We start from the raw sequence: 17,731 nt of genomic DNA on the forward strand, positions 1-17,731 counted from the left end.
AAGTTATTTCTGAGCCTTACTTTTGTCATCCTGGTCATTTTCATCTTATGTTTATATTTATTTAAGGTTTTTTATATTATAGATACCAGTAAGTTCTTTAAATATGAAATATCATTCAAAGCACACAGCAAAGGTATGATGAATATGCCTTTATCCGTATCCTAAAAGCTTATAGAGAATACAATGATATTGTGAAATACTAAAGAATTAATTATGAAAACAGGAGTGTTGTAATGAAGAAAGAGAATGGGCTCAAATCCAAGTATAAAAAGTTTGGGTTTTAGCCAAGAGGATGGACTAGTGGCCTTTCAATGGAAAATTACTTAAAAGAAGACATGAACCTCAATGGGGATTGGTAAATTGTCCTAAAAGGATTCTTGCAAAATGTAGGCCCAATGCTAATATATGAGCATCTTCTATCTCCATATATATATGAGAAATTTAACCGAATATCCACAGTGATCAGATATTAAAGTTGATGGGGTGATTCAGTATGCTTCCTAGGAATGAATAGGTTGGATAATCCAAAGACAGGAAGAAGGCCAATGTCATTGCCAACCTAAAAAGTGGGCTCAGAGACTCAAGACTAAAGTTTGGTCAGAAGAATCTTTATCAAGCCAAATGAAGGTAGGTGCAAAGTTTCTCATTGGTTATGACATATCCAAGGTATAAGACAGCCTTGAAGATACAGTAGATGACCATTAACAGTGATTTGATAAAATGTACAAAAGAAAATTAGAGTAATATTAGTTAAATAACTTGCAAAAGTCATACTGACAATAGTGAAGCTAGCTAAAAGTTCCAATGTGAAAGACTGCAAGTTTCATTTCTCAAGCTCATTGTGATATGTACTAAAGACCATCCAGCACAATTATACTCATCTCTTTGCTCTTAAATGGATGCACTGTACAAATTTCACCTTTAGGGATAACTCTTTTTTTTTGTTTGTTTGTTTTTTGTTTTTTTTTTTTTCCTGGTACAGGGAATCAAACTCATGACCTTGCACTTTCCAGGCAGGCACTGTGCCTCTGAGCTAAATCCCCAGCCCCAAGGGATAACTCTAATTCCTAATATAGGCAGCATCTTCCATCTCCACTCACCAAAATTACAAAAGCTGCTTTGAAAACTTTCCTATAGAGTCATTAAACTGAAAAATTGGCACAGTGAAGTATCACTGTCCTTGTAACCCTTAAAAGATTTCAAATGAACCATGGCATGACAAATACTCATTTAATCTTATTAAACCAAGAGGAATTGATTAGTGGCTTGCCAGTTAGAAGTTACTGCATGTACCTGAGGTTCACAACAAAGTTATCATCTCATTCTTGATCCATCAGGTAGGGCACTGGTCACTGAGGGACAGTCAAGACACTAATCCATTCTCAGTTATGATGATTTTGTATCTCCTCATCGTTGACTTTTAAAGTCATTGAGTTTTTTCCTCAGGGCCCGTGATAGAGAAGCTTTCATAAGAGATCTGACACGAAATAAGTTTTGATACCAGAAAAAATGAAAACAACGTAGCAAAGTGATATATGTGCATGCTTATAGCAGCACAATTTGTAATAGCTAAACTTTGGAAACAATCCAAATGCCCATCAACTGAGGGATGGATAAAAAAGATGTGGCATTTTTATACAATGGAGCACTACTCAGCTAAAAAGAAAGATAAACTCAAGGCTTTTATAGGTAAATGGATGCAGAGACCATACTCATAAGTGAAGTAAATCAGACTCACATGTGTAAACATTGTATTGTCTCCCTAGTGTTAGAAACTGAAAGAGTAAATAAGATCCAAAGGTACAATAGATATAGTGAAAGGGAAAGAGAGGAAAAAACAACTGGAATAGGGGAAAAGAGAAAAGAAGGGAGAGAAAAAATAAAGATATGCATATATACACAAGATAGCTAAGATAATTGTACTACTAATTTCTACTGGTTTATCAAAAGCAACAGTTAATGTTTAATTGTTTGATCAATCCTGCATGCCTGTCCCTGGTAATCTGAGCAACTACTTTGAAGATAACAATATGCATTATAATAACCATTGTTAATTTCCTATCATCTTGTTTTGAAATTCTGTATCATCATTTCTATTGTCTTTTTCTCTCTTTAAAATAAAAAAAGTTGTGATATCACCAGTTTGATCCACTTAAATACTCCTCAAATTTGGGGTTCCTATGGATATTATTCTTCTGATGAAAAACATCGACCATCACTTGCTTCTGTTGAATCAGGACTTTTGGTCCAATATCTCTTTTCTCTATCCAGCCTGGCATGTCAGCCAGTAACATCTCCCATTTGATGCTGCAGTAGTAAAGAGGAAGACAATCGAGCTTAGGAAAATACTAAACATGTACATCTGGCTTACTGATTGCTGTTTCTGAGAAACTGTACAAGTAGTAGGCGGTGATTTCAGTGCAATTATTTAAATTTCTTGACACTCTGCATCTCTGTTTCTACACCAAATAAATAGTGGTAAGAACTTCCTGTTAGAGTTGTAATGAAGAACATATAAGTAGCCACAGTGTTCATAACATTTTATAGTCATAGAAGCTATGCAAATGTCTATGCAAACACTGCCAGGGGTTTAGCCCCAATAACTTTTGAAAGAGCATATGCAATTACCTCTCTTTCATAAAAGAGAATCACATTCCTTGGTGACTTATCTGACAGCTTCCCAGCATTTTGTTACTGGAAACAGCTATTTCACAACTGAGACAGGAACTGTGTACAATATATAGGGTATGATCTAAGTGGCTGGGCACACAACAGAAGGTCCCTTCTTTTGACTGCATCTCACTGTCATTGATCACTTCAGCACCATGAGAACAACAGCCTTCATCTTACTTGTGGCTCTGGCACTTGCATCCATGTTCAGTGAGTATCCCTCTCCTTATACTGGCCCTGTCTTCAGAACAATTGTTGTCTGTGCCCATAGCAGAGAGGCAATAAGGGAACGTTCTTGAAACATAGTTTTTGTATCTGCCATGAATTGCTTACTCAGATCATCTCAAGGGTAGATTGGATGTTAATGGTCAGCTATGATCAAATGTTAATTAATGCAAATACTTCATGTAATTTCTGAGAGAGATAATCATACAGAATTTGCTTTGAAATTAAATTTTGTAAGCATTTTAATTTTTAAAAATTATGTTAGTACTCCTTGAAATACAAAGTGATTCCATTTATCATGGAGAGTTGTCATATGTATATCGGGTAATCTGAGCAACTGCCTTGCATGTAACAATATGCAATATAATAACCATTGTGAATATCCTATCACCTTGTTTTGAAATTCTGAATCATTTTTATTGTTTTTTTTCCTCTTTAAACTAAAAAGAAGTCCATAAATGCAGGCGTGCTTTCGTGGCCAGCAGAGAACCATGGAGTTTCTGTGAAAAGAGGGGTCATAAACAGGTCCAGAAGCTTCTGTGCAGTGACCCTAGCTCTCATACTAATTCTGCACGTGCTGGAAAATAAAAGAAAAATATTTTACTATATATAACACACCTTAATTCTTTTTAGTTCCCCTTGCACTCTCTTTACAGTGTACATTTTTTTGGTTGCATGAACTATTCTTTTTCTATTATTAATTAAAATCTGCCTCTCTAGAACTTTTAACCAAAAGCCAAACCTCTGGCCTTTGTGGTTGCTGATTATAGCACAGACACTTAAAGTAAGTGACTGTCTTATTTGTATCAGTATTTACTAAGTTATAGTCAGAAACTAGAAGAAAATAAGACAAAATCCTCACTCAACCACTTTTCCATCCTTTGGGCTATGCTTCAAATCCTACTACAAAGGGTGGGGAATTAACGAAACAATCTCTGTTCAGAGCTTTAGCCTGTGATATGATGTGGGCAAATGTATTGAAGAGTGAAATATTTTAATGTCAAGCTGACAAATAAGTCACATGAGTATTTAATATTATCTTATCTTTACTATTTCTTGCAGATATGGGATATGCCATACAGAGGAAGACGGTCAGTAAATCTTTCCATTTATATAATCTCAAAAGCAAGTAGGACTAATCAATTAATCAATATGGTATATTAATTAGATTTGCATATTTGAAGGTTTAGTTTTAAGTTGTAGTTTTTGGTACATGTTTGCAGTAGTCATGATTACATTTATTATGGGGAGTTGGTACAGGTATACAATGTATTTTAATTCTTTTTATGTCCTGTCCTTTTCCATTTTGTCCCACTGCTTCCATCTCTTACCCTTTGGATCTTTATCATTTTTGTTTTACTTTTAGTAGAGGTAAATTGGTATACTAGGTGGAATTAAAAATATACACTCAAAGAAAATAGAGTGTAGGCCCTCAAGAGAAAGGCAGAAGGAGAGAATATTTATATGTTTTTGACAGTGAAATTGAGATTCTAGAAAGTGTGGGTTTGGTTTACTGGAAAAAACTGATGGCCTACCCACAGGTAGAAAGATAATGACTCATTTTACAGGTGCGAGCATAAGACAGTTTAGAGGACAGAGGCAGGAGCCCAGGGTATTGTGCTATTTAAGGTCCGGTTTCTGCCTTTACTTTACCAATGAGCTATTTTATAGAGTTATAGTATCTATGACGGAGTTTGGGTGTGATGGATCTTAGAGAAAAGAAGCAAAAGCCAGCCTACACAATTCCAGTGTGGATTACCCTGGGTTATTTTGATTGTGTCCTGCACTTGCAGTTTTTTAAAAAGTATAATATTTGAATTATGATTTAAGTATAATATGTATATTATTTCTTTATTTGTTTTCTACTTACCTTCGTTCTCTGATGCTACCTCACCCTCCACCGGCCTTGATTCCTTATTCTTGATGGATATAGCCATATCCTTGTGGCTGTGTCAAGCTGAAGGGGGATTCTTCATTGGTCTAGTGAGGAAATCAGAAATTCCAATCTGATCTAAAGGAGATACGGGAAGATGGGTGCTAGCATTTGAAAAACCAACACTTTTTGATAATCTGCAAAGCAGGCCAAGAACATTACCTAACAGTACACCTATGAGGTGTTTACCCAAGTGTAGAAGATGGAGTATATGAGCGTTTAGACTCTTCCTGTTTGTCAATAAGAAATCTGATGACTTTGTATTTTAATAGCTCTTAGGAATACACAAAATAAAGATATCTCTTTCTCTATGAGCACTTTAGCTAAAGATGTAGACAGATCTCTCCAAAGCTGAGGTTGGAGAACAAAATGCTAAGACATTATCATTAGAGTTATAAATCCTGGATTAAACTTCTGCAATGGAGCCCTGGGCAGCATTTTTTATAATGCTATTTCAGGACTTGAAGCCAAAGTATATGAAAAGAACTTGCCACAGTGTTTACTATATAGTGGTGCTGACAAAAAACATTATGATTTTGATTATTTTTGAGTGGACTAAAAATAGTTTTCCTAAGAGAGAGAAGATCTTAATTTCACATTTCTTTCAGGACTCAGTTTAGAGTAATGTTCACTGTGGAGCAAGACTACATAGAGTTATACAATCTATAAACCAGCCCTCAGATATTTTGAGTAGCAGTCTTAACTCCGCAGTCCTGTGGGTTGGACAATTTCCTTCATGTCTTGTTGTCATTTATTTAATCTGGTGCAGAAAATAGTAGGGTTAAAATATAAATGTTAGAGTCAGACAAGCCTGAGTTCCAAGCATACTTGAGGTTCTCATAGCTGTGGAAGAATGAAAAGGTTAACAGATCACATCAACCCAGGCTCTGAGATTGAGCAACCAAGGAGAGGAAGTGTAATCAGGCTGGCTTGGGAGCACACAGGGCAATGCTGTTTCCGTTGTGCTGTACTTGCCTCTGAGGTCTTCCAACCAGTGCCTCCTATTCGCTACTCTTTGTACAAGCAGCACTCACAGCACTTTAAAACTTAGGGGATGCATGGAGAAAGAAACTAATGGCTGAATTAATTATTGTGGAGGAGAATGTATCTGAAGGGCTAGATGAATTAAACTGTGAGTTTTGAGTACATTCCAAGGTACTCACACGTAGATAATTAACCATTAGTAAAATATCCTGTCTAGAGTTCTGGGAAGAAATGAGCTGGAGATGCAGTTTTTTGGTACATGGCTAGAGCTTATTTAGAACTCCAAATGAAGGTACAGGATAAAACAACAACTATTGCTTCTTCAGTGTTTTCCATGCCATATACTGCATAGCATATTTATATATATGCTGGTCAGTATGTACATTTTACTTCAATTTACGCTATGGCTTTTATTGCCTTAGTTTTGCAAATAAACACTAGAGTATAGAGATACAATAATTGTCACAGGAGGTCATGATTTAGGATTGAAGTTCACAGGCTTCAGACTGAGTATTGGTGAAGTACATAAGGAGTAGCTTCTCATCACTAACCAGTCGGAGAAATTATCAATGATGAACTGGTCCTTAACATCACTGTTACAGTTCTAATTTTTTTTTTTTTCTTTTTGAGACAGGGTCTCATTGTGCAGTTCAGGGTGGCCCTGAGCTCACTTTGTAGCCCAGGCTGGTCTCCAATTCACAACAATCTTCCTGCCTCAGTGTCCCCAGTGCTTGGATTACAGGCGTGTGCCACCATGCTCAGCAACATCACTGTTAAATGCCCCTATAATATTTTTCAAAGTCAGCCAGGCATAGTGGCACATTCCTGTAATCCCAGCACTCTGGACCCTGAGAGAGGATCACGGTGAATTGGAAGGCAGCCTAGGCTACAAAGTGAGCTCAAGACCAGCCTAAATTGCACAGTGAGGTCCTATCTGAGAAAACCAAAAACAATTCCTTTCAAAGTTACATTCATTTTTTTAAATGGAAGAGAGAAATGGCAGGCTTTTTGTGATCCCATAAGAGTGACTGCATTTGCAAAATATTCAGGTGCATTAAGAAATTATTCCTGAACCATTATAAAGAGAAAAATTTTATTCACAACTGAAATGAGTGAGAAAAACACTGACAATATTACTTACAAACAAATGCATCAGCAGTCTAATGAAATTACTTGGAAAATCCTAAAACCCGAGAAAAAAGACTTCTCGAAATAATTGAAAGTTTTAATTTCTAATATTTTTACAGGCTGACTGCAGCCATTATAAAAAGCTGTCTCCAGAAAACACAGCTTGTATTGCCTCCTATGACCCAATTTGTGGATCTGATGGTAAAACGTACCAAAATGAGTGCTACTTCTGCGTTGCAGTTAGGTAAGCATTGACATTTTTTCTTTTTATTCGTGAGTTAACTTTGTGTGATAAGACAAGGGCTTCTCAATGTGTGTCAAGCATAAGGAAGATATGTACTATCTCACAGTAACTTTGGAAAATAGAACACTCCTATTCATAAAGTTTGCAAGTCCTGGTTTTGTGGACCCTACCTATTTTGGCACTAAGACCGAATGAGAGAATATTAGACTGTCAATATTGGACAAAAGTTAAGGTCATCTATTTCCTGCTCTCCCTGGCAATGTGTTGCTTAAACTTCTTACCAAAAGAAATCTCAAAGTCTCTCACAGACCGTGTTTGATTATTTCCTGGGATATGGAAAGTCAGTCTCCTATGCATGGCAACCCATATCTGTTACAATAAGCCAAGCTTATCATTTAATTTTGGGATCTAGAAGTGTTAAGAGTCTCCTAATGCCATGTATGAAAAAAGGCAGTATTTGGAAAATCTGAGTAACTTTTCTGTGTTAGAGTATATTTCCAAAAAATGTGTTTAACAAGTATTGAAAAATTAAACAGTAAAACGAAATAGACAGAAGTAGTTAACAGGTTGCCAAGTAGGCATTTTCCTTCAGCTCAAAAAAAAAAAACAAAACAAAAAAACAAAAAAAAAACCAAAAAAAAAAAACCAAAACATGAAAAGAGTGAAAAACTAAACTGTAGAGAAACATATTAAGTATTTAAAATGTATATATGACACATTGTGCCAGGTCCCTTTTTCATAAAAATTACAATCTGCTATGAAAAGAAGCTTCTAATTAAGGGTTTCCTTTAAATTAAGAAAGTCATTAAAATTTTATACATAGCTTTATGTCATGAGTTTCTTTTCAATATAAACACCACCTCTTTCAAACATGTTTATAAGTTTTAAATATTCATTTAAAAATCATCATTAATTGGGAGTCTTGTTGATTCCCAATAATTAATGATGATTAATCATCATTAATTGGGAGTACATTTTAAAAGTTCATTGATATAGCAAGTTTGTCAGTGAAAAATTATATGGTCAGCTTTTCTCAAATTTTGGTATTATTTTTCAACAGGAAAACCAACCACAAACTGAAATTTGCCCACTGGGGAAAGTGCTGAAAGTATCTTCTCATTGAAAATACGTTTTAATGTACCCACTGGTGAGAGGCACGTCCCTTTCCCATAGAATCTATGCTGCGTTGCTTAACCTTGTTCCTGCATGCTGACTCACTTCTAGAATAAAGAGGCTAAAATGAGATAAATGTGTGTTTGGCATATGGTGTGGGTGAAGAAGTTTGTTTTCTTTTGGAGTGATGGGTAACAGATATCTCAGAAGTATATTCTCAAAGAAGGGAAGAAAATGACCAGAAATAGGAACCAAAAAAATCAAAGACCCCAAGGGCAATACATTCTTCTTGCCCTGTCTAAGAAAATGCACTGTGTACATTACATGATCATTGCATAGTCTCCAAATGAGAACAGATTAAGATGGAGATTTATAGGTGCAGAGGCCAGGCACACTGCATTGGGAGACAGCCCTGTGCTCAGTATATAGAAATTGCCCTGGGCTGGAGCTTCTCTCCTTCCATTCCCTTTCCCAGGACATGTCTGTGAATATCTGTCACTTTCTAGTTGTTGCAGCACAATTCCTGACACTCCCATCTTAAGGGAGAACAGGAACATTTGGCACTCATTACCAGTTTTTGGTCAGTCGGCTCCAAGGCCTAAAATGACATAGCAGAAGGGGGAGCAGAGCAAAAGCTGTTCATATGATGGCAGCCAGGAAGCAGAGAGAGAAGGGAAGAGCCACACAGGGAGATACACTGTTCCAGGTCAGGACTTCAGTGACCCAACTCCTCCCACCAGGTCTCCCCGTGATTCAATCACCTTCCAAAGTCTCAACTATCTGCATATGAGGCCTTTGGGAGGCATTGCCATGCAATAGTCCATATCTCTGGTGTTTATTACCTGTACCTGAGGTTCGCTATCTGATGTAGGACAGAAAACTTAGGGCACTCTACTACTACATCATAGACATCTTGAAGGACTTGCAAACTAGTTAAACATTCGTACATTTAATCTATCATCTAATATTCCTGTCAGGGTTTGGCCTTAGAGACTACAATGGTGAGGAAAATATACTTGGTCTTGCACTCTAAGTGGTAGTATTATTTGGAGTAATTTTTTATGATTGGTTCATCATCTAGCATAGAACTTGTACCCTAATGTGCTTAGTAAAACTGAATTCAAATCAAGCAATGTTTCTGTTGGATTATAACAGGGTTACATTTTTTTCAAGCACTGAAAATGTGAGAATTTATATATTACCTGAAGGGAGGAAGACAGAAAAAACAGAATCAAGCCCTGTTAAGCTATGTTCTCGGTCACAAATCCATCAGGTCCTCAGGGATCAAGACGGACTATCATAAAGACTCACGCTAAATTCCAAAGAATGCAGTAAAATGGTGTTTGTTGTCAATGTTAATGTGCATAGTTTTCTGTTTTGCTTCTTTAATTTTTTATTTTTTGACTTCACAAACACTTCAGGATCCTAATTAGCTACCCTCACAAAAATTTTGAAAAACTTTGAAAACATTAACTTAGACTTCATCTTTTCACCAAAGAATGTATTAAATGTCTATAGTTTTCCAGATGCTTCTAAATTAGGATCCCTCAAAAGCTACCCTCACAAAAATTTTGAAAGACTTTGAAAACATTAACTTAGACTTCTTCTTTTCACCAAAAAATGTATTAAATGTCTACAGTTTTCCAGATGCTTCTAGAAGTTCATTAGGGAGCACACTAATATAAAAATTTGTATCCTCTTCAGAGAAAGGCAGATGTACACCTGCTATATCAAACATATACTCTATGTATCTTTACAAATTAGACTTACAAAAAGTAATCAGAGAGAAAGCTCCTTGAGAGTGAGATTCATAAACAGATACCTGATAGAGAGATAAAAATTAGCAAAAGAAGAAGATTTTTGGAGGGAGGTGGGATGGGTTGGGGAAATGTGGCTATGGGATTAAGAAATAAGAAGCATCACTTCAAGCAGACGGTAAATCAGTAGACTGTACTGAGAAATGCAGCATGATGAAATGTTGGTGCATCCGTGCTTCTACTTTTCCTCCTATTCTTTTCAATATTCACTTCCCAAAGCCCATTTTCCAACTTTATCCAAGTGATGTATGTGAACTGTTGCCCCCATCTCATCATCCCCCTCTTACTTATGCTCCAGTGAATTTCACCACCTACAACCCCACCAGGCCTGGCTCCACCCCTTTCTGCACCACCACTATTCTGTCGTACACTTTGCTCTAGACCTGTCACCCCCTCCAAGCCTGTCAGGTACTCTGCAGTTTTGTACATGCTTCCCCCTCTTCCTGACCTAGTTTTTTCAGATTTTTCATCCTACTAGTTTCCATGGCACTTTTCAGTCACCTGTTAACTTCCCTCCAAAGCTTCTCTTGTGTATCTGTAGCCCCTGGATTAGCATGTATCCCATTACATAGACATAAACTCCATAAAAGTTTCTCTTCAGCTATATTCTGGATTAGTGGCTGGTTTGTCATGTGTGGTCAGTTAGTGGTCTAAAATAACAAATGGGACAAATATTACTCATCAAAGGCCCCAGAGAATAGAAGTATCTGATTAACTCTACAAATACAAAATTGTGTCCAGCCTTGGTGGTAGTCTGTGTGCCCTTAATATAGTTATGGAAGTGGAGGGAGAGCCAGGTAGGACCTAATGCCTGAACAGCAGGAAAGAATGAGTGTTATAGGAGAAGCATACATAGTTGACACATGTATAGCTTAAGTGCTATTTTAAATTGGTTGGTAGGTATGCAAGCATTAGTGTCATTTATAAAGGAAACTGTACATTACATGCATTGTTATATGTATTATGATATATACGTATATACATATATGATTTGATGTAATACATAGAAAACATAAGAAGGAAGAGAAGGTAAAGTCAGGCTTCTCAAAAAAATTGGCCATTAATTTGAATTGTGGTGAAAATTATCAAGATGTTTGCTTTTAACAACCTCCTTAGGGGCTGGGATTTAGCTCAGTGGCACTGCGCCTGCCTGGCAAGCGCAACGTCGTGAGTTCAATTCTTGGTACTGGAAAAAAAACAACAAAAAAACCCAACCTTCTTCATGCTCCAATACACATAGGTCTTTTTGACTAGGAGGATATTTTTCTTCAAGGGACTTTTTCTCCCCTAAAATAGTCCTAAGTTGATCAAGAAACCAGCCAAAAGGCATCAGCTTTATAGAAAAAACAACAAAGGCTGGAGTAGGAAGTGTGCTGCTCAGTTGTCCTGAACATTTACAAACATTTTGCACTGATTTCCATGAAGAGTAAAGCAAAGAGTCCGTGGTATCTTCAGACACTGAACTAGTGATTCAGAAATCTGGAGATCACTGAGAAATACATATCTTTTTAAACAAATTATTGCAAAAAAATAAAAAATCACAGTAGAAATCCAAAAGAATGGCAATCTTAATCATCGAGATACCCTTTCATGATTTCATTGATGTCAATATGCAGATCCAATTTTCATACATTAACAATATTATCACAAATATGCATCTTTCTGTTTTACTGCTTTCTGTTTTCCTTTTCTTTTCAAGCAATGACCTTCTAAGTTACCACCTACAAATAGCAATCTTGAAAAAAATGTAATTATCAGGGACCTTCATAGCATTGTTGATTTGGTTATATGACATTAGTATAATAATGATAACAAATTTATCACCTCTTTATGTCACTTAATAAAATGAAATTGCACAATATTGAAAATGATTACATGTTTTTATTAAATGGTTCTCTCCACTTTGCCTCTAAGTGGCCCAAAATCTCATGTGTACCAAGTACTGGCATTGAACAACACTCAAAAGCTGGCATACTTCTTCTAGGAAGTCCACGAAATTGTCATAATTGCACAATATAAAAGCAGACCCACCAAGACACACTGAGCTCCTCCACTCCAACTGAGGCTGTGAGGTGTTTTCCATATTTTTTATCTTGGGTTATAATGAGATTCTCCAGCTTCACCACTGGCAATCTGTGCAAACTTGGCATTTCTATGAATTCTCAGTTTTTTTCCTCCCTGACCTCACTGGGATGCTGTTTGTACATTCTGAATAGAATTTTAATGTTTTAAATAAGCCCATGAATGAGAAGAGGTTACAATGCTCACAGTGTGTCAGAGCAGTTGGTAAGTGTTACAACTACTGTTACAGTATACAAAACAGAGGGATACTGTGGTCACTAGTTGTGATATGCAATTCAACTACAGTAAGCACTGCATAGCAGATTAGTAAAGGTCTAGATGTGTCTATAGATGCTTGACAGGAAAGGTGAAAACTGAGCAGGAAGACCTGCCCAGGATGTGGTGGTACCAGCTAGCAGGCTTGTATCGGGAAGGAATGAAAAAGGGAAAGAAGGACGTTGTCCCCTTTTCTTAGAGTGACTCCATTCTGTCTTTGTCTTTGGATGTTAAGTGTCCAGAGCCTTCAGCTTCCAGCTTGGGTTCTTCAGCCTTCCACACAGACTCAGGCTTTAGACTCAGACTCACCCAGGTGGCTCTGCAGCGAGCTTCCAGGCTTTTACTTCTGCCTGCTGCTGGATCCTCTGGTTCCCCCTGCAGAGAGAGCCATTTTGCTTCTTCCACCTCTGGTTCTGGATGCTTTTCCTTCTGATCCTGTAAATAGGTAACTTGAAAGATGTCACAAGCTTAAAATCTCACATTAAGCAAACTTTATATTCTGATAATTGTAGCTCTATTAGACTCTGTTCAAGAAATGCCATGGATTATAAAGACACTAACTGGGTAATTGGGCTCATGATAAAGGGAAAACTGAGTCTAGTCAGGGAGCCTCTAAATCACTTACATTACTTGGACGTTCCTATTCATTCTCTTAGATCATCTGTGAAAAAATACAGAATAAGTGAAAGCCACCTCCTCTAAGCATCAAGAAACACTACACACCTCACCCCAGAAATTGGAAAATTGGTGATCACTTTTAGTAGTGTACTACTACATCAGTAGGTATACTTACAAATTAGTAAACATGCTCTTTTTAAATTTAAATAGAAGTCTGAAATAGGGTTCCTTGTTTTTCTTTTTTTATTATAAAATCTGAATGATACAACAGATATTGTGAAAGGAAAAGAAACTTCTCAAAAGGAAAGAACAATTGGGATGAGGGAAAAGAAAGAATGAAGGAAGGAAAAAAATATATCTACACATAAGATAGCTAAGATAATTGTACTACTAATTTCTATTGGTTTATTGAAAGGAACAGTTAATGTGTAATTGTTTGATAAATCTTACATGCCTATATCTGGTTATCTGAGTAACCACTTTGAAGATAACTCTATGTAGTATAACAGCCATTGTTAATTTCCTAACACAATGTTTTGAAATAGGGTTTCTAAAGAGAATTAAACTTTGGTACAAAAAATGTCTCTTGGTCAGGTGTGGTGATGCACGCCTATAATTCCAGCCCTGGAGAGACTGAGGCAGGCGGACCAGTGTGAATTCAAGGCCAACCTAGGCTAGAATGACTTCAAGACCAGCCTGAACTGCATAGCGAGAGCATATCTCAAAAAAAAGTCTCTTATTTTGTCAAAGCCTAATTCTAGAACTTGGGGATTCTCATTTAGACTACCAATTTTCAAATTACTCCATGTAGAACATAGAGTTTTATGAGTATGACTTAGGAATCACAGTGGGATAATGTGGATAAAAACCAGGCTAGCACGTTCTCACTTCAACTAATAGAGCTTCTCTGTGATCTCTTTCATATAATACATTTCTACATATCATTTTCAACTACACTCCTCATGCTTTGATCCCGAATAAATTACTGAATGTTTTTACATTTAATTCATTTTTAATTTCATGTAATAAAAGTAAATGTTAATAAAGAAAATATAAACAGCACTCTTTTTATTTCTATACAAATAAAATAAAAGTTCATTACAAAATACTTAGAGAATAACAATAGCTAATACAATGTGTATCATAATCTTGAAAGAATGGCCAAAATTTTACTTGGAAGACACCAGAATAACCCCCTTTGCAAATTTCATAATCAGGTGTTCCTTATTAGGGTGAAAGTATTTATTATAGAACTATAGTGTATACAGTACAGTTGAGCCTAGTGATTTTTTTTTCAGTTTTATGGTGCCCTGAACTCTTAGAACAGGAAGGAACCCTAAATTACAGTAACATAAACATGTACTGCAAGTATATAAGCACCTTCAAATACATCGTTTAAAATGTCTGGACTGAGGAAATGCAAGGCCAAAATTTTGGATGAATAAACAAGCTGAACACAGAAGCTGTCTTGCAGAAAGACACAAAGGCTGGCAAGGAAGCCTGACTATTAGAGACCCGCAGCCCTGAGTACTTTGTGGGTAGGTCCTGTGCTTAGGCAACAGCAGTGAAGTGTGGAAGATGATTGATTTAGATATCACACGCCTTAACATTGACTTTCCAGAAGGTTCCACAGAAAAAGTGTGGACTGTGCTACCTTTGAAAATCGAGAAAATGCCTGTTACTCCTCCAGACCTGCAGGAAAATAAGAATCCACACTTTCCACTCGTCCAACCTTAAGAATGTCCTTGGGGCAACAACAAGGACACATAGGGCAAGGAGGTGCAAGTAGCATTTAGTGACAAGGAGGTGACACAAGTAAGATAACTTATCACACAGCCAAATACCTTAGTATCTCAGTGGATATATTTATGAGGGAAGAAGGGAAAAGAGCCACAAAAATAGTAAGAGAATGTAAGATGACTGGAACAAGACTGCCGGCTTCAACTACTCAGTACAAGGTAGAGCTGGTCTTCTGTGCCTCTAATGATGAATACTATGGTAGCATTTATAGCTTTTGTACCTTTTAAACTTTTTTTTTTTTTTCAGGAAGATGGCCTTCTGAAAACATGAAATTGATGTTAAACTTTTTATAAAAGTTAACATTTTGAATACTCCCCAAAATTTCCTGTAGTAGCTCTGTAACCAGAGAAGAAACTCCAGTTTCCAACACAAACAGGCTTTGGGAAAGGATCCTTGCAAAAGAGAAACATCCCAACACCCATTTTTTGCTCTAGATCCTTTGCTTTTTATGCATCCTTTGGCTTTCCTCTGTGAACAGAAAACATACTACCACAGTGTGAAATTAATTAGTACATGTAAAGAAAACATTGGGTAGATCTGATTAGAGGCATGGCTGGAGATGGGAAGTTGATTTAATTAAAATAACTTGTCTCTCTTACCTCTGCTTCTTCTACTACAAATTCATTCTAAAGGAGCTCCCATTTGTTCTCACACCATGACTGACTGTGACTTGGAGGAAATATTTCCCAGGCATAGGTCCAGAAGGAAGAAAGGCAGGTCCTTCTCTCAGGATTTTTGGGTAAAGACTAAAGTATCAGTGAGTGTTTTCTGAGTTAAGTTCTGATGTCTGCGCTGATGTCTGTGGCCAGGTGTGCCCCACTGTGGATGGTGCAGGCTCAGGTATGTGTCCTATGCCTGACCATGATGAAGTCAACACACTGAAGACATAAGGTTGGGACTGAGGTAGTCCTCCTAAAGATAACTGGATGTCTGTTACTAGACTATGAGTGACCCAATATTTGACCAGCAGTAAAAATTCTTAGTTAATTGGATTTCTTAAATCCTTAGTTCCCATACTACCTACTAACAGCATTCAATGTTGGTTGATGGACAGTGGATTTTAAAGACTTATTTTACTTACTAATAGAAGTGTGTAGTATGGGCTTCATTGAGACATTCATTAAAGAGAAATAACAGTTAAATTAGATGAGTTATTCATCTACATAAAGACTATAATAACTCAATCCAAAAAATTTTGGTGCCACTGGGACTGGGGACCCAGATAAGTAATAGGACTCAATCAGTTGCAAAACTGAGGGGTGGAATTCAGAACTTCTCATTTTCGTACTAGTGTCCTTTCTTTTAGAACAGGAAGCATTCATTATCATAGCACTTTTAGTCTCCCTCTGGTATTTTACTTCTCCAGCCAATGGAAGAATAGTTTATCTACTTTGGGACATTAAAAAATACCAGCAGGCCTATGTAATTCAATGACTCCCCACTTCAGAGCCTGCCTTTCACAAGAAAGATGTTTTCCCTTTGGTTTCATGTCCTTGAGACTAGTAGGGTTGGAGAGAGGGACAGAAGGGGGCCTGAATGGGTAGCCATGGACCTTGTCTTTCCTAGGGATTTTTTAGAGCAAAACCACCGGTGAGGTGGGTCGAAGGTGGGGGAAAAATGGGAAATCGCAAGGTGGGCATGAGGTGGGACAAAACTATGATCATCCAATAAGATTACAAGTGTAGTTGTTCAGGTAAAATTGATTAAGCCAGAATCAAATGGGGAAGTGAGTCACATAGCAAGCAGACATGAATACAGAATAGGGGCCTTTCCTGTAAGGGGTTGGGTTAGTGACTCTTCCTGGCTTTTTCAAGGTGATTGCTATCTATTCAGAATATCAATCCCTGATGTCCATCTCTAGGGAAGTATTGGGTGAATTTGTTTAATCTTTTGTCTTGAGGTCTGGTCCACAGCAGAAGTGCCAGTCTTTCCTGCAGTTGCAAGGTATCTTGTCTTCCATATTGGCTCCCTTGAGAGCCCAGCCCTGTCTGACTGCCTCTATTATCACCATCTAATATTTCTACTCAGTTGCTTACAATATTCCCCCCTCTGAAGAAGTAACTCCAACTGCCCTGAGGGAATAATAGATGTTGACTGCTCTGGCTTCTTCAGGCTGAAAGGGGTCGTAGTCACTGATCCAAAGTTAGAGATTCTTTTTATTTGAAGGACTTTGATGAACGCCAGATGTTTTTATCTTGGGTAGACATGTAGCTTTAAGCCTGGAGGAGACAAAACCAAAGAAACAATTAAGTATGCATGTGCCAAGTAATAAGATCAACAGGATAATTAGGGATATAGCAACAAGGATTTCCACCAAGAGGAGTCAGTAATGGCTTTTTATAATGAGGATGAAGATAAGGTCCAGGGAATCTTTAAGCCTGACACGTCATGGATTTTTCATCTAATATCTTGAACAGCTATCAAGATATTAGCAGAAGAATCAGGAAATGTACACACAGCATTTAGTTTTTACAGTTGTACAAGTATTCCCCTGTGCTTCTGTTAGAATGTGTAATGCCATCTGATTTTGGAGGATGGCCTGTCTCATTAATTTTACCTTTTTACTTACAAGAAAAAGACTAGCTGTGGTGTCATTTAAGGTCCCCTGAATATTGTTAGTTAAGGCCTTGATATGTGTCATGTAACCCTCTGTTAGACAAGATCTGGTGTATCCCAGTAAAAGCAATCTAAAAGTAATATAGCACATTTATTATAGGTTTTATCTGTGTGATTACCTGGGGTCTGGCATCCTATAATCAAGAACAAATTGAGAAATTAGGGCATGTATAATCAAAGCATGAGCATTAGAGCTGACAGGTAAGTTTAGAAAACTGTTTTTAAAAGGATATCTATTGTAATGCA

General features: G+C 37.1%; 1 protein-coding gene and 1 long non-coding RNA gene across 3 annotated transcripts; one reads left to right on the forward strand and one right to left on the reverse strand.

Annotated features, from left to right (window-relative positions):
• Positions 1-2,528: 2,528 nt before the first annotated feature.
• Positions 2,529-8,446, forward strand: LOC102006902 (serine protease inhibitor Kazal-type 9). 2 transcript variants are annotated; one of them, XM_013512380.1, is made up of 5 exons: positions 2,529-2,880; positions 3,344-3,420; positions 3,958-3,986; positions 7,060-7,184; positions 8,245-8,446. In XM_013512380.1, exons 1-5 carry the CDS (start codon positions 2,826-2,828, stop codon positions 8,262-8,264), a joined length of 306 nt encoding a protein of 101 aa, XP_013367834.1. In that variant the 5' UTR covers positions 2,529-2,825; the 3' UTR covers positions 8,265-8,446. The 2 variants fall into 2 exon arrangements, with proteins under 2 accessions (XP_013367834.1, XP_005380698.1); XM_005380641.2 differs by lacking the exon at positions 3,344-3,420 and having other exon boundaries at positions 2,541-2,880.
• Positions 3,386-13,328, reverse strand: LOC102006656. The gene is made up of 3 exons (XR_260272.2): positions 12,761-13,328; positions 4,766-4,875; positions 3,386-3,472 (listed from the first exon to the last, which is right to left on the reverse strand). It is a non-coding gene; the product is annotated as an uncharacterized LOC102006656 (long non-coding RNA).
• Between the last annotated feature and the right edge of the window lie 4,403 nt (positions 13,329-17,731).

The sequence above is a fragment of the Chinchilla lanigera genome, unplaced genomic scaffold, assembly GCF_000276665.1.
Source record: "Chinchilla lanigera isolate Chin_1 unplaced genomic scaffold, ChiLan1.0 scaffold00014, whole genome shotgun sequence".
In the NCBI taxonomy this organism is placed as follows: domain Eukaryota; kingdom Metazoa; phylum Chordata; class Mammalia; order Rodentia; family Chinchillidae; genus Chinchilla; species Chinchilla lanigera.

What these genes read in the sequence shown, in the direction of transcription:
- LOC102006902 (XM_013512380.1), top strand. Translation starts at nt 2,826, where the DNA reads ATGAGAACAACAGCCTTCATCTTACTTGTGGCTCTGGCACTTGCATCC. An exon ending in AAAAGAGGGGTCATAAACAG is followed by an intron (nt 3,421 to 3,957) that starts GTCCAGAAGCTT and finishes TATTTCTTGCAG; the next exon opens with ATATGGGATATGCCATACAG. An exon ending in ATGCCATACAGAGGAAGACG is followed by an intron (nt 3,987 to 7,059) that starts GTCAGTAAATCT and finishes ATATTTTTACAG; the next exon opens with GCTGACTGCAGCCATTATAA.